Here is a 17163-nt window from a genome sequence, read left to right as displayed (position 1 = left end):
CCTCCCCCAACCTCCACAAAAGAACTACAACCAACAGACTACAGTGAGTTACCCATACCACTACCAGTAATGCCTGCAGCCTGCACAGCCTGGATACTGAACAACCTGTCTGATTAAGTAGCAGCCCTACTGCTTTCACACATTGCTCACACTCTCATTTACACAATCTACAACCACTGTGTATCCATCTAGCCTTTCCGTTCCTAACATTATTTCTAAAAATACTGTTTGCACTGTCTTTTGCTTACATTACACCCCAAATACTCCTTGTTCATTCTATATTACACCTACACCATTCTATTCCCCTTAACACTACTGTACCAAATTATGGCTCCTCGATCCTGTCACATAGCAATCCTCACTGCCAGGTCTCACCCCCCAAATTCAAAATCACCCACAAACACTCAGAACCCAGCCAACCTTATCCCTATCTCCCCTGTCCCCTCCCTTCCTTTCTCCTGTGCACTCTGGAATGCTAGATCAATCTGCAACAAGCTGCCAACTATCCATGACCTCTTCATCTCCCACTCTTTTCACCTTCTCGCCATCACTGAAACCTGGCTCTCCTCCTCTGACACCACCTCCCCTGCTGCCCTCTCCTACGGAGGCCTCTCCTTCACCCACACGGTCAGACCTGATGGTCGCCAGGGTGGAGGCGTGGGCATCCTTCTCTCCCCTAACTGCACCTTTCGTGTCATCCCACCTGAGCCCTCCCTCACCTTCTCCACATTTGAGGTCCACACTATCCGCCGTTTCTACCCCATTCACCTCCTTGTGGCAGTGATCTACCGCCCCCCTGGCCACTGTTCACCTTTCCTTGACAACTTTGCTGCCTGGCTTCCCCACTTTCTCTCCTCTGACCTCCCCTCTGTCATCCTCGGAGACTTTAACATCCCTATTGACATCACTAATGCCGCTTCCACTAATCTTCTCGCCCTTTCCACCTCCTTTGGACTTTCTCAATGGACCTCCACCGCTACTCACAATCTCGGCCACTCCCTCGACCTTGTCTTCACCCACCAATGTGATCTCTCTGATTTCTCAAACTCTCCCTTCCCTCTCTCTGACCACCATCTGCTTTCTTTCACCCTCTCATCCTCCCTCCTCCTCTCCACGCCCAGACCCACCACCACCAGACGCAATCTTGGGTCTCTCAATCCCACTTTCATGTCCTCCCTCGAGACTTTCCTCTCTCCTCTTTCCACTATGACTTGTCCCCAACCAGGCAGCCACCTTCTATAACTCTTCCCTAACCGCTGCTCTCGAGTCTGTGGCCCCCCTCTCCTCTGTCCCCCTCCGCCGCTCCAAACCCCAACCCTGGCACACCAAACTAACACGTTTCTTACAAAAATGCTCACGCTCCGCTGAACGCTCCTGGAGGAAATCTCACTCTCTACCGGACTTCCTCCATTTCAAGTTTATTCTCTCCTCCTACAGCTCTGCTCTTTCCCTCGCCAAGCAATCCTTTTTCCAAGCACTCATCTCTTCTCAGTCCTCCTGTCCATGCCGTCTCTTTGAAACTTTCAACACTCTCCTTCGCCCCCCTCCTCCTCCCCTCCCATCCTCCCTCACTGCCACTGACTTTGCCTCCTTCTTCATCTCCAAAATTGAGGATATCCGACACGACATCTCCCGCCGTCACCCCTCTGCTACCCCCCTGCCCCCTCTATCCCTCCCCTCCATCTATCCCACCCTGTCCTCCTTCCATCCGACTTCAGAAAAGGAAGTCCACTCCCTCATCTTATCCTCCCCCCCCCCACCACCTGCCCCCTGGACCCCCTCCCCTCCCTCTCCCCCACTGCCTGCTCCCACCTTGCTCACCTCTTTAACCTGTCCCTCTCCACCGGCATCTTCCCCTCACCATTCAAACATGCTCTGGTCTCACCTATTCTCAAAAAACCCAACCTCGACCCCTCATCACCCACTAACTACCGCCCCATCTCTCTTCTCCCTTTCGCCTCCAAATTACTTGAACGACTAGTCTACAGCCGTCTCACAAGCTACCTATCTGACAACTCCATCCTAGATCCACTACAATCTGGTTTTCGCCCACTCCACTCAACTGAGACTGCCCTGGTGAAAGTCACCAATGACCTGCTTTCGGCCAAATCCAGGGGCCACTTCTCTCTGCTCATCCTTCTGGACCTCTCTGCTGCCTTTGACACCGTAGATCATCCTCTCCTCCTCGGCACACTCCAAAACGCTGGCCTCTCTAGCACTGTCCTTGACTGGTTTTCTTCTTACCTCACTAACCACTCCTTCTCTGTGTCTGCCTCAAGCACCACCTCACACCCTTCCTGTTGGTGTCCCTCAGGGTTCTGTCCTTGGACCACTTCTGTTCTCCCTGTATACCTCTTCCCTGGGTGCGCTCATTAACTCATTTGGCCTTCAATACCACCTCTATGCTGATGACACACAACTCTACCTCTCATCTCCTGATCTGTCCCCCTCTGTCCTCTCTCAGGTTTCCAGCTGCCTCTCTGCAATCTCCTCCTGGATGTCTGAACGCTCTCTAAAGCTCAACATGGACAAAACGGAACTCATCATCTTCCCCCCATCCAGAGCAACACCCCCAACCAATATCTCCATCATTGTTGACAACACCACCATCTCCCCCGTTCCCCAACTCCGCTGCCTGGGTGTCACTCTTGACTCCTCCCTCTCCTTTGCACCCCACATCCAAGCTCTGGCACAATCCTGTCGTTTCCAGCTACGCAACATTGCTCGTATCAGGCCATATCTCTCCCAGAGTGCAACTAAACTCATCATCCACTCACTGGTCATCTCACGACTTGATTACTGCAATGTCCTCCTCACTGGCCTCGCTTGCTCCCATCTTGCTCCCCTCCAATCTGTCCTGAACTCCGCAGCTAGGCTTATCTTCCTCTCCCGCCGCACCACATCTGCCACTCCCCTTCAACAAAATCTACACTGGCTCCCATTCCCCTACAGAATCCTCTTCAAACTCCTCACCCTCACATACAAGGCCATCTCTAATTCCACTGCTCCCTACATCTCCAACCTCCTTTCCCTTCATACTCCCTCCCGCCCCCTACGGTCGACTAATGACCGTCGCCTCTCCACCGCCCTGGTCACTGCTTCCCATGCACGAGTTCAGGATTTTGCACGTGCTGCACCCCTTCAGTGGAACGCACTCCCCCGCTCCATTAGACTCTCCCCAACCTTGCAAAGCTTCAAACGGGCTCTAAAACCCACCTATTCATCAAAGCGTACCCTTCTAATGCATAACCCAGAGCTGAAGCCGCGCCTCCACCCCCTGCCTCATGCCGTGAACATCTCAGCTTTGCTTGCATACTGCCATCAGGCTACCTCCCGCTTGCCTGAACCTCTTGTCATCTGTCTGTCGCCCCTCCCCAATAGATTGTTAGCTCTTCAGAGCAGGGCCCTCTTTCCTCTTGTTATCTAAGCCCTAGTCTCAACACATTTCACTCACAGCTCTCCCCTACTCAACGACCATTTTTATCCTGCTAGTAAAGGCTCATCTTCATCTATGACCACCAGCCTCTAGTAGTACGATGATCACTCCCTCAATACTTACATCTTAGCTGTACTATGTCTTGAGAATGTGTGGTGCTCTGTTACCTGTACTCTATTTCTGTTTGTTATTTATTTACTGTAATGCAATGTTTTGTCCCCTGTACTGTCCTTTGTACGGCGCTGCGAAACACATGTGGCGCCTTATAAATAAAATGTAATAATAATAATAATAATAATAAGGTATTACATCGCTGCAGTACTAGGCTGCTAAAGTTTAAAGTATAAGCATATCCTTACATTGTTCCATTAATAAGGTTTACAGTATATCACTCTGTGTGCGTACGTGCCGCCTGTGCGTCGCTCCCACGGCACAGCGTTTGATACGCTAAGTACGTATCCATGCGGTACTCAGTACGCAAATAGCGTACTTAGTACGTAGTGTGTGTAATTAGTCTAGCAGCCATAGCATCTCCACGGTAATAGCGAGTCTAGCGGTATAGCTTTATGTTTTAAGATAATAATTGACATTATCAAACTCCTCCGTAGGAGCAGTCCTGGCCTCACACCAAGAAACATATTTTCGCCATATACGGTGATAATGTTTCAATGTCACGTCCTTCCTAGCCTTGATCAGGGTAGGAATGACCTCCTCCGGAATACCTTTTTTCGCTAGGATTCGGCGTTCAACCGCCATGCCGTCAAACGCAGCCGCGGTAAGTCTTGGAATAGACACGGTCCCTGCTGAAGCAGGTCCCGTCTTAGAGGTAGAGGCCACGGATCTTCCGTGAGCATCTCCTGAAGTTCCGGGTACCAAGTTCTTCTTGGCCAATCCGGAGCCACGAGTATCGTTCTTACTCCCCTTTGCCGTATAATTCTCAGTACTTTTGGTATGAGAGGCAGAGGAGGGAACACATAGACCGATCTGAACACCCAAGGTGTCACTAGAGCGTCCACCGCTACCGCCTGAGGGTCCCTTGACCTGGCGCAATACCGCTTTAGCTTTTTGTTGAGACGGGACGCCATCATGTCTCTGAGGCAGTCCCCACTGACCCACGATCTGTGCAAAGACTTCTTGATGAAGTCCCCACTCTCCCGGATGCAGGTCGTGCCTGCTGAGGAAGTCCGCTTCCCAGTTGTCCACCCCCGGGATGAATACAGCTGGTAGGGCGCTTACATGGCCTTCCGCCCAGCGAAGAATCCTGGTCGCTTCTGCCGTGGCCACTCTGCTCCTTGTGCCGCCTTGGCGGTTTACATGAGCCACTGCTGTGACATTGTCTGACTGAATCAGAACCGGTTTGTCCCGAAGCAATGCCTCCGCCTGGTGTAGGGCGTTGTATATGGCCCTCAACTCCAGGACGTTGATGTGGAGACAAGTCTCTAGATTCGACCAGAGACCTTGGAAATTTCTTCCCAGTGTGACTGCTCCCCAACCTCGGAGGCTTGCGTCCGTGGTCACCAGGATCCAGTCCTGAATTCCGAACCTGCGGCCTTCTAGGAGGTGAGCACTGTGCAGCCACCACAGGAGAGATACCCTGGCTCTGGGAGACAGGGTGTTCCTCTGATGCATTTGTAAATGGGACCCGGACCATTTGTCCAGTAGATCCCATTGAAAGGTCCTCGCATGGAACCTTCCGAAGGGGATTGCCTCGTACGATGCCACCATCTTCCCCAGGACACGCGTGCAGTGATGCACTGAAACCTTTTTTTTAGCTTTAATAGCTTCCTGACCAGGGCTATGAGCTCCTGAGCCTTTTCCATCGGAAGAAAAACCTTTTTCTGGTCTGTATCTAGAATCAGACCCAGAAAGGTCAGGTGTGTTGTAGGGACTAGCTGGGACTTCGGTATATTGAGAATCCAGCCGTGCCCCTGCAACATCCTCACCGACAGCGACACGCTGTCCAGCAACTTCTCCCGAGATCTCGCCTTTATGAGGAGATCGTCCAAGTATGGGATAATTGTGACACCCTGCTTGCGCAGGAGCACCATCATTTCCGCCATTACCTTGGTGAAAATTCTCGGGGCTGTGGAAAGCCCAAACGGCAACGTCTGAAATTGGTAATGACAGTCCTGTACTGCAAATATCAGGAACGCCTGGTGAGGAGGGAAAATCGGAACATGAAGGTATGCATCCTTTATGTCCAGGGACACCATCCAATCCCCCCCATCTTGAACTTGAACTTTTTCAAGTACAAGTTCGGGGATTTTAGATTCAAATTGGGCCTGACCGAACCGTCCGGTTTCGGGACCACAAACAGGGTTGAGTAATACCCCTTTCCTTGCTGGAGAAGAGGAACTTTGACTATCACCTGTTGAAGATACAATTTTTTAATTGCAGTCAACACTAACTCCCTCTCTGACGGGGAAGCTGGCAGAGCCGATTTGAAAAACCGGCAAGGAGGCACGTCTTCGAATTCCAGCCTGTATCCCTGAGAAACAATCTCTATAGCCCAGGGATCCACCTGTGAGTGAACCCAGACCTGGCTGAAAAATCGAAGACGTGCCCCCACTTGAGCTGACTCCCCCCGGGAAGCCCCAGCGTCATGCGGTGGACTTTGCAGATGTAGGGGAGGACTTCTGCTCCTGGGAACTAGCTGCATGCAGCTTTTTTCCCTTGCCTTTTCCTCTGGCAAGGAAGGACGATCCCCGTACCTTCTTGCTTTTATTGGAACGAAAGGACTGCATTTGATAATGAGGTGCCTTTTTAGTATGCTGCGGGGGGACATAAGGTAAGAAATTCGATTTACCGGCCGTAGCAGTAGAGACAAGGGGGGTAATTCCAAGTTAATCGCAGCAGGACATTTTTAGCAGTTGGGCAAAACCATGTGCACTGCAGGGGGGGGGGGGGCAGATATAACATTTGCAGAGAGAGTTAGATTTGGGTGGGTTATTTTGTTTCTATGCAGGGTAAATACTGGCTGCTTTATTTTTACACTGCAATTTAGATTGCAGATTGAACACACCACACCCAAATCTATCTCTCTCTGCACATGTTATATCTGCCTCCCCTGCAGTGCACATGGTTTTACCCAATTGCTAACAAACTTGAAGCTGCGATCAACTCAGAATTAACCGCAAGGTCCGAGAGGCCTTCTCCAAACAACTCCTCCCCCTTGTAAGGCAACGACTCCAGATGCCGCTTTGAGTCGGCATCCCCCGTCCACTGTCGGGTCCACAGGAGTCGCCTAGCAGAAATAGACATAGCATTTATTCTGGAGCTTAGTAAACAAATGTCTCTTTGAGCATACCTCATATATAAAGCAGCATCTTTGATATGCTCTAGGGTCATTAGAATGGTTATCCTTATCTAGGGTGTCAAGTTCCGTAGATAAGGAATCTGTCCATGCTGCGACAGCACTACACACCCAGGCCGAAGCCATAGCCGGTCTAACGATAGTACCGGAATGTGTGTAAATGTGCTTCATGGTAACCTCCTGCTTACGATCAGCAGGATCCTTGAGGGAAGCTGTATCCTGAGAAGGCAGTGCCACCTTCTTGGATAAGCGTGTCAGCGCCTTGTCTACCTTCGGCGAAGATTCCCATCGTATCCTGTCCTTTTGTGGAAAGGGATACGCCATAAGAATCCTTTTGGGAACTTGTAGTCTCCTATCTGGAGATTCCCAAGCCTTTTCTCACAAGTCGCTTAGTTCAAATGAGGACGGAAAAGTGACCTCAGGCTTTTTCCCTTTATACAAGTGTACCCTCGTGTCAGGGACAGGGGGTTCCTCAGTGATATGCAAAACCTCTTTAATGGCAATAATCATATAACGAATACCTTTCGCTACCTTTGGCTGTAATTTTGCATCCTCATTGTCGACACTAGAGTATCTGTGTCGGTATCTGTGTCAGTGATCTGGGATATGGTGCGTTTTTGAGACCCCGAAGGTCCTGGTGCCACAGGGACAGGCATGGTCTGACTACCTGACTGATCCCTAAGCTTCAGCCTTGTCTAATCGTTTATGCAGTAAATTTACATTTGCATTCAAGACATTCCACATATCCACCCAGTCCGGTGTCGGCGTTGCCGACGGCGACCTGACCATCATGCACTCCCCCCCTCCTCTTTAGGTGAGCCTTCCTCGTCAAACATGTCGACACACACGTACCGACACACTTCACACACACAGGGAATCTCTTTTCTGAAGACAGGTTCCCCCTGAGGCCCCTTGGAGAGACAGAGAGAGAGTATGCCAGCACACACCCCAGCGCTATATAACTCTGGAGAAAAACACAGATTGTTTACCCAGTAGCGCTGCTTAATGTATAAACGCCAATAATGTGCCCCCCCTCTACTTTAAAACCCCCTTTCACCGTGTGTCAATCAGGGGAGAGTCCGGGGAGCTTCCTCTCAGCGGTGCTGTGGAGAGAAAATGGCGCTGGTGAGTGCTGAGGGAGAAGCCCCGCCCCCTCGGCGGCGGGCTTCTGTCCCGCTCAAACTTACTAGAAAATGGCGGGGGCTCTTTTATATACATGTACAGTGCCCACCTGTACATGTATATAGACTTTTGCCATAGGAGAGGTGTTTTATTGCTGCCCAGGGCGCCCCCCCTGCGCCCTGCACCCTTACAGTGACCGGAGTGTGTGAGGTGTATGGGAGCAATGACGCACAGCTGCGGTGCTGTGCGTTACCTCAGTGAAGCACCGAAGGCTTCTGCCACCTGAGACGTCTTCTGTCTTCGTTTCTTCTGGCTCTGTGAGGAGAACGGCGGCGCGGCTCTGGGGTGAACGCCCAGGACGAACCTGTGTTCACTCCCTCTGGAGCTAATGGTGTTCAGTAGCCGAGGAAGCAGAGCCTATCATTTAAGTAGGTCTGCTCCTCTCTCCTCAGTCCCTCGATGCAGGGAGCCTGTTGCCAGCAGTGCTCCCTTAAAAAGAGAAAAAATCCTAACAAAAATGCTTTCTAAGCAGGAAACTCAGGAGAGCTCCCTGTAGTGCACCCATTCTCCTCTGGACACAGTCTAAAACTGGGGTCTGGAGGAGGGGCATAGAGGGAGGAGCCAGTGCACACCCAGAGTCCAAAGTCTTTCTTAAAGTGCCCATGCCTCCTGCGGAGCCCGTCTATTCCCCATGGTCCTTACGAAGTCCCAGCATCCTCTAGGACGTTAGAGAAAACAAAAGTGACTCCCCTGTGTGATTAGATTTGGTGTGGAACAAGCCATCCACACTTCTATAGAGCAATATAATATTCATAGGCATTTAGTTTGAGAATTATGCCAGTCAAAAATGAATTTTTACATTTTGCAGGCACATAAACATCTAATACACTGATCATAGTCGCATTATTTTGAAATTGGAAATAGCTGACAAGCGTTCATTGAACAGAACGTGAAGGGAAGTTAGGGCACACGTTATGATGGACAAGATGTCATCAGCATGGAGGGTAATATAGTGAATATAAAATGAAAAGAGGAAAAAAAAAAATAATTATCTACCGGTTTAGTTTATTTTCCTTTATTATTTTATATTATTGGTCATTTAGAACATTGGTAAATATTTAGGAAATCCACTTAAAACTGTGATTCCTAAACATACAGTGTGGCTGGAGGTGCATCCCAACATGATAAACTTGTGACACGTTCGCCATTTTCTAATTGAATGAATCAGCATATTCCATATTCTGTAAATGTATAGTTAATAATGTGTTTAACCATATGCAGTGTGCTGTGCACAGTTGGAGAATTATGAGAACGCAGGTGTAATGCACGAATGATACACTTATGAGGAATGTTTACAGTTATATTATTTTAAAAGGCGTTGACATTTGGGAACAAATTGCCCTTGGGACATTATCACAAAGGAAATGATATGTTAATGACCCTGGCACCAGCAAGGAGATCTCTGGACAAGCAATTTCTTTGAGATGCAGTTCAGGGGAGTATTCTTGAGTCTCTGTGTAACAGTTACAGAGACACACAGGAAAGAGACTGTTCATTGTTTTTTTCAGATTTTCCTGTGTTTGAAACTTTCTGTGAAAGGAGGGATGCAATTGAAATTCAAATTATAGATTTACATTTGTGTAAGAGACAGATATACGTTAATCAGGGTGTGCTTGGGAAAGCAAACTGGTTTGCTATATTTTATATATATATATATATATATATATATATGTATATACATATAAAACATGAGTAAGAAATTGCTTTGTCCGGTTATTTAACTCCTTTAAAATGTAGTATGTATTTATTTCTATTTTGTGAGAAAGCCTGATTAGTTAAATAGACCAAGGGGCAGAACTAACCCCCCTGTGGTACTGTAAGAACAGGATAAAAACTGGGCACGTTAGCCCTGTGTAGAGAGAGAGATATCCTCTGACTGAGAAGAGAGATACCTGCTGTAACGTCTTGTATGCCGAGAATGGTCCTTAGCACATTTGGCGGTGGCCTTTTTTAAGACTTGTTGAGTAATAAACATCTTGCCTTTGTGACAACTGCTTTTTATCTTGTGGCCAACAGGAATGTGACAAACGCAGTCCCGTTCTGGGACAAATCATTGTACCATGAAACATACTAAAATATGACCCATACAGTTCAGATTTCATTGAGAAACTGTGGGCATATTAGTGGTGTTCATCAAAACACTGATATGTTTAGGAGGAAAAAACCCTCACAACAAAATTTAAGTCTATAAACTTTTAATAAATAAAACAGGAAATGAAAGACCTAATGAGATGATGGGTAAGTTAGGAAGGACATATATTCTGGTAAAAAATGGCTTTCGTGTCTTGCAAACTAACAATGTACATTATTAAAACAATATACTGTATAATTAAAAAGATCACTTCTAAAAAAAAGTGATTGTTGTTATTTACATAATACATTAGTATCACAAAGCTGCTTTTTCAATTTAAACAATGGGCTTTTGATTTTTGTACACTGTGTACAGATTTAAGTTGCATGGTAGAGATACATAATTTAGCTAACAATGATGGAAGTTCCATGAAAATATCTGCACTTACTGTATGCTCGAACTGAGCGCTAAAAGCCATATAAGAGTTCTCTGCAGTCAGGAAATGAAAACGAGCTTTGCAGGATTACTTTGAGACCGTGTTTACCAAACTTTGTTCTCATAGTCCCGTAACAATCCTGATTTTAAGTATATCCATACTTGAGCACAGTTAACATAATTAGTGGCACTGTTATTTTGATTTAAACATCTGTTCAAGCATGGATTTTCCTAAAACCTGGACTATAATGCTGGTTACACAATAGGACGACGAATAAATACACATAAATCTTCAGCCCGATGTGTCGTGCCTCACGTTACAACTGGGCTTGCATTTACTTGTGCTTGCCCAGTTGTGAAGTCAGTTAACGGCGGCCTCTGCAGCAAATGTACAGGCGGTCCGCCGACTGCCTGCACACAGCACGATGAATTAGAAAAAAGAAAGGCAGCACTGTCCAATCACAGTGTGTGGAATTACAGATGGAGCCACGCTAGTCATGGCTCCGTCTGTGCCTAGGCGTGCGACTCAGGCGCCTCCATCTCCAACTGGGCGCGCGCGCCCGTGATGGAGATGCACCTCATTCACTAGAATGGGAGAGAGTCTCCGTGCGGGTGGGCGCGCGCAGATGGAGACGCTCTCCTATTCTATGTGTCTCTGTGCACTCCCGGCGTGACTAGGCGGACGGATTGCCTAGTCACGCCGGGAGTGCATGCCTGAGATGGAGCCACCTCAGATGAGCGCGGCTCCATCTGTATATAACCATATTTATTAAAATTAAAGATACCCTAAAAACATCCTGACATCAGCCTTAGAAATCTCTCTCCAAAGTAACTAAAAAAAAATGCATTAAATTGCATGAGAAATATGCACAATCACAGCTGAAATTGCGGTCACACCATATCAGTGAAATAGTGGTTTGCAGTCTTTATAGTAGGTCATTCAGCAAAAATAAATATATTAATATGTCCGTCACCAGCAATATGTTAACTGCTTAGTGCAATTGGCTGTAGATAGCAAGCATCTGTGTTAATGAAGCAACAGTCATTGGTTAAGGTTTAGGTCCGAGTTTCCGGCCATTGCTGTGCACACTAAGATCCACTGATGTCACAATTAGGGTTACCACCTCATCCCTTTAATTCTGGGCACATATTAATTACAGAGGTTCTGTTGCTGATTAAAACCAGATGAAAATGGAGTCTTGAAGTCAGCCAGCCACAGAACCTGTGTAATTAATGTGTCCAGAATTAAAGGGATGAGGTGGTAACCCTAGTCACAATGCAGGAGGCGGAGCTCATTACTACAAAAGTGCTACACTCTTCCTATGCTTCTTTATTGATCTATTACAGCTATTTTACTGCAATTAACCAATGACTGTTGCTTCATTAATACCGATGCTCACAATGTCGACATTCTGTAGGGATAGGATTAGAGTTAGGCTGGGTACACACTGGTGTGTTCCGACATAAGAACGAATCCCCGTCAGCCCGAATTGCCCCTACACACTGGGGCGACTTTAATGAAGGACGGAATGACAATGTTCCATCCTTCTTTAACATAACACAGGACACAGCTAGCGATGGACACCTGGTATGATGTGCAGAACATCAAACCAAGTGTCTGTCACAAGTGACCGCTTCAGTGTGTACCCAGCTTTAAGCTGCAGGACGGGACGGTTAGGATTAGGCACTTGTAGGAGGGTTAGTATTAGGGGTGTTACTCACTGCTGAAACTGCACCAACACAGCTGGAAGTAGTTGGCATCCTGACAGTGAAGATGCCGGTGGTCAGAAGACCGTTGCCAGAATCCAGACACCGCGATCAGAATCCCATCAATCAGCATTCTGAACATAAATTTTCCAGGGAGGGTTAGGGTTAGACTACGAGAGAGGGATTAGGGTTAGGTACTAGGAGGAGGGTTAGGGTTAGGCTGCAGGAGGGGAGGGTTAGAGGGAGGGTACGGAGAAGAGTAAAGGCCCGTACACACTGGTCGATGTATCGGCCGTTCTCTTGAACGGCCGATACATCGCGGGACCGTCGGCCAGTGTGTACGGGCGATACGTCTGTGAACTCCGTCGTTCACAGACGTATCGCGTCGGCCACGCAGCACAGCCGACAGCCAATATATCTAACGATATATTGGCCCGTTGCTGTGTGTGTACGGGGCGGTCGTCCGTCCGCCCGTACACATGCTGCGGCGGCCGGCGGTGATTGACAGGTGAACTGGGCGGGCGCGAGCGCCCGCCCAGTTCATGACGTCAGTCCCCCGACGGATCGGGCTGTGTGTATGCACAGCACACTGCCCGATCCGTACATAGATATATCTGCAGATCAATTGATCTGCAGATATATCTAATAGTGTGTACCCACCTTAAGCAGACTGTCAGCATTTTGACTGCCTGCATCCTGACCGTCAGGATCCCGTAACCAACCCGCCGGAAATCATCACCCACTGAACAAGGTAAATCACCACTGGACTGCAAGGAACGTTTTGTAACCATTCTAAATCATGTTGACATGTCATCAATGAGTACATGATGGATGCAGACGTGGTGAATGCAGACTGTCTCATGTCAACAAAAACTACCCAACAGCTTCCTCTGTAACAGCAGAATGTATAGTCCTGCAGTAGTATTGTGTGCAAATGAATTTTACATTTGTGAAAAGTACGACAAGCCCCTTGTCCTACCTAATGCACTATTAGAAGAAAAATAGAATGAAACACTGCTGAAACTAAATTTTAACCTACAGTAAGCCACATTCACTACTACATAAAAAAACAAATACTCAGTGAAGACCAGAAAAAGACCAGTCAATTTATTAACATAACTGTGATTATGCAACATGTGAAACTCCAAATAAAATAAATAAAAAAATAAAAATAGGATAAATAAAGTTAACAGCAGCCTGGACAGGTTAGAGTCCCAAAATAAAAAATGTACCCCCAGCTCATTCTTCATTTTGCAGTTTTGTTCACCAATTAGCTTCTGAAGAAAATTGTGTAATTAAAATAAAAATGTAGCTAAAAAAAAAAATAATCAAATAAAACTACTCTCATTACTCTATGGGAAGTATCCAACTGTTCCGCCGGCTATCCAATTAGCCCTGTAAAGCCGTGGCTTGAATTGGCCTATCAGGGATTTTGTTTCACCTGCCTCAGGCAGGCGAAACCAAAACCACGGAAACAGACCCTTTTTCATCTGAAAACAGGGCTGTTTCTACTAAACACACACCGGTTTCACTGAACCTGTGTGTTTTCAGGAGAGTGTGTATTTTTTTTTTTTTTTTTTTTACAGGCGACCAAATTGGATAGCCTGTAAAAAAAATACATGGGTGAAACATCAGGAAAAATCGCACAATGTATTTTCACCTCTAATTGGATACCCCTCTAGATCTCTAATAATCATTAGGTTCCCATCACTATATGCACTTGCTTTTCATCCGAACACCTGACTACATTATGAGGTGCAGGACCAGCTTTAAATATTATTAGTGTTTTCTGCTCTATACATAAATTATAATGTTGCGCATACCCTGTAGCGCTGTAACAAGAAAACCATAACCTCATACTACATCACTTACCTAAACCTGATTTTTTTAGCCGCTTTAAGTGCTGGCTTATTTGTTTGCCAGGAGGTGATTTTTGCCCTTGCTTGGTTTCCTTATCAGAACTGTCCGCTTCACCGTTTTTTGATTCAGACCCTTAAAAAAACAGGAAAACAAAAACAAACAAACATAAACTACATATTTTATTTATGTTTCCCCTTTAGCTACACAAAAGCATCATCTTGGTACGCTTTCTTATTTGGTCCAGAACATTCTTGTTAGCTGAAAGCTCTTTTTCTTTCAGTACACTAGAGACAATAGAAACGAGAGGATGCTGAATCAGATAGGAATGCAATCAATAACTTGCTGAGCGCTACAATAGATAAGAGAAATACCATCCAGCTAATACTGCGCTTTGAAGGGTAACCCCAAAGAGATTGTACTAGCTTCTGGAACCATCATTATTAAGTCGCTACAACAGTTATCCCCTCCTGATCTGTGCATCTATAAATATCAGGGCTTTTCATCAAATTATACAGCAATTATTGTTGTGACAACAGAAACTCAAATATGTTATTTAAAAATGTGTTCTCTGCTAATTACATTTGGGAGAAACCTAATTTACATTCATAGCCATTTTCTTAAGGTTACTGCAGCTTTAAGATAAAGGATAACAATATGAAATAAAATAGGCATAATAATATGAATAATAATAGACAATACAGTTACAACACTAACACAAGATGCAACATATGTGACGTGCTCACTACCATGTACCACAGTAATGTCAGCAGTGACAGGCTAGCTTTCAGTTACCATCACCTTGGCATATTATATACATTGTGGTAATTACAGATGTAGAAGGGAAAAATGCAAAATTAAAAAATGATTTTCTAAGTCCATAAAATATTAAGTACTGGAAATCATACACTGAACACCTTAAGAATTAAGCACACTGAAGACTAGATCACAGACAGCTAAACTATAAATACATGTAACTATGGTTACAGCTGCTCTCACATGCATAGTAAATCAACAAGGTTTTACACATACTTTACACATTTATAGATAAACATAGGAAGGAAGAGAAGAAACAGAATGTTTACTTCTAATGTACAACAAGTATATGTTTATATATGATGTAAACAAGCACAAACTGCTTAGTGTTCAGGCGAGGATACAAGATGAACATTGCACTATAAATGTCACAGCAGAAGACTAATCTGAATGACACACTACATAAGCACTAACCTACTCATTTATTTACACACAAATACAGTGGTCCTTTTGTTAACGCTGTAAAGGCAAATGACACAAAATAACAGTGTGTAACTGAGCTACATTTGCAGGCTTTTAGCGCCAGCATGTGGTCCCGGATTATATCTTTTTTTCAACCAGACTAGTGTGATTGGTCTCCCATATATTCCTGCAGCAGCTAAAGTGTTTTGTTATGTGTTTTGAATTGTAAAACATACTTGTGCATGTATAGGTGTGTGCACATATCAGCAGAAGTGAGAGAGAGAGAGAGAGAGAGAGAGAGAGAGAGAGAGAGAGATGATGGCAGTCACACAGCCTCCTTTCTGCAGCTCTCCCTTCACAAAGGCTGAAGTGAGTGGATTTTCTCATATAATGTGCAGGCTCTATCATCTTTACCTGAAGGTGAATCCGACTGCTCGTCAGACACCTTTAGGGGCGTCAGGACGACACGAGGGACAGTCTTGTTTACCATCATAGATACCCCATTTCTTCTCTTCTGCTGCTGCCTCAAAGCCTAAACAAAGAGAAATAATACAGGGTAATGTTTAACAGGAACATCAGCCAGCACATCATTAAAACAAGCACTGAAACACCAGTACATTAGACACATGCACAGCATACAACCCCCATTAATGATATTATGCCGCTCACCTTTAGACAAAGCAATATTACAACTTGGAAGTTCCAAGCACAGACTGCACCTAAGTGCATTTATATCACAGCTCATGACAACAAAGGCATCTGTAACCGATTGTACTACCTCCAAGTCACCACATCACACCATGATTTTCAAGCCAAATAAAAAGCGTTAAGTGTTTGAAATCAGGCTGGAAATGTGTGTATGTATGTCTGCACACATCTCTCGCAGGTGCATCTGCTTCGGTATCCTGCTCAGTCAATCAAGTTAAACAGAGAGTGTCATCAGTATGTACAGCATGTAAGGACTACAGTATTGATGCACTCGCTCAGCCGTGTGGAGTGCTGCACAAAAATCACTGAACACGGCAGGAATCGTTTATTTCTGAGAGGAGAAGGAATCGCTCCCAGCCTAGGAATACTTGCAGTACTCGCAGGGCTCCAGCCTGCCTGACTTTGGGAATTAACCTTCAAGCTACCAACAGAAGGTGATCTGAAAAATGTGGAAAGCAGACAAAAAAAAAAAAGGAATAGCGCCAACAGATGATGAACCAGAAAAGTGCTACGGGTATGCTAATGTTTAGTTAATAGATCTTGTCATTAACCGTAAGAGTCTGAAATCTCCGGCACTCAAGCATCCTTTGTTTCCGTTTTTCTAAGGATACATTTGTAACCAATTCCTGACAATTTAGAGTTAATGTTTTGTTTGTTTTTGTGTTTTTCCCCCCCAGCAGGCTGTAACCAGAAAACATCAAATCAACAAAGATAAAACAACATCTCAACAAACACACATTATTCTATAAAACGACAGAATTGTACACTGGGAAGAAATATTTACATGGTCTCATCAAGTGTGTAATGTTATAAAACCATCAATACGTAACTGCAGATTTTTCACTTCGTTATGCACATTACCTCTGTTACTCATGTTTTTCAAAACCAACCAACTGTTACCAACATAATACATGGTTACAAGCTAAATTATTCATGCACTTCAATGGTAGAATGTTGTGACATACGCATTCATTGCTACTCCATTCTAATACAGTCGGGGGGAAATCCAAGACCAAAAAAAAAAAAAAGATAAAAAAAAAAAAGACACACCCAATAAGCTTCTAACTGAAAACCAATTCAACAAACAATCCAAGGAAAAGCACAGAACAGTGTGTAAATGTGATGACAATATTCTTAATCAATTTATGGTACCATCCATCTTTAGAAACAGTTTATCCTTTTTGTTTCACAGCAAAAGGAAATGATACGGAGCTTGTAAAAGCCAGAGGCAGCGTT

At 45.5% G+C, this 17163-nt stretch overlaps 1 protein-coding gene across 2 annotated transcripts in view; it reads right to left on the bottom strand.

The window, feature by feature from the left end:
- The window catches only part of ASXL3 (ASXL transcriptional regulator 3), a 303495-nt gene that overhangs the window by 60926 nt on the left and 225406 nt on the right, over window positions 1–17163 (bottom strand). For both annotated transcript variants that reach the window (XM_063923670.1, XM_063923669.1), the window contains 2 exons: window positions 15634–15751; window positions 14017–14136 (listed from right to left, as the gene is read on the bottom strand). In XM_063923670.1, the coding sequence (XP_063779740.1) occupies window positions 14017–14136; window positions 15634–15751 (238 nt within the window). The remainder of the gene's footprint in view (window positions 1–14016; window positions 14137–15633; window positions 15752–17163) is intronic.

The sequence above is a fragment of the Pseudophryne corroboree genome, chromosome 5, assembly GCF_028390025.1.
Source record: "Pseudophryne corroboree isolate aPseCor3 chromosome 5, aPseCor3.hap2, whole genome shotgun sequence".
Taxonomy (NCBI): Eukaryota; Metazoa; Chordata; class Amphibia; order Anura; family Myobatrachidae; genus Pseudophryne; species Pseudophryne corroboree.
The sequence above is the reverse complement of the archived record's forward strand: the minus strand, read 5'-3'. Positions and strand labels throughout refer to the sequence as shown.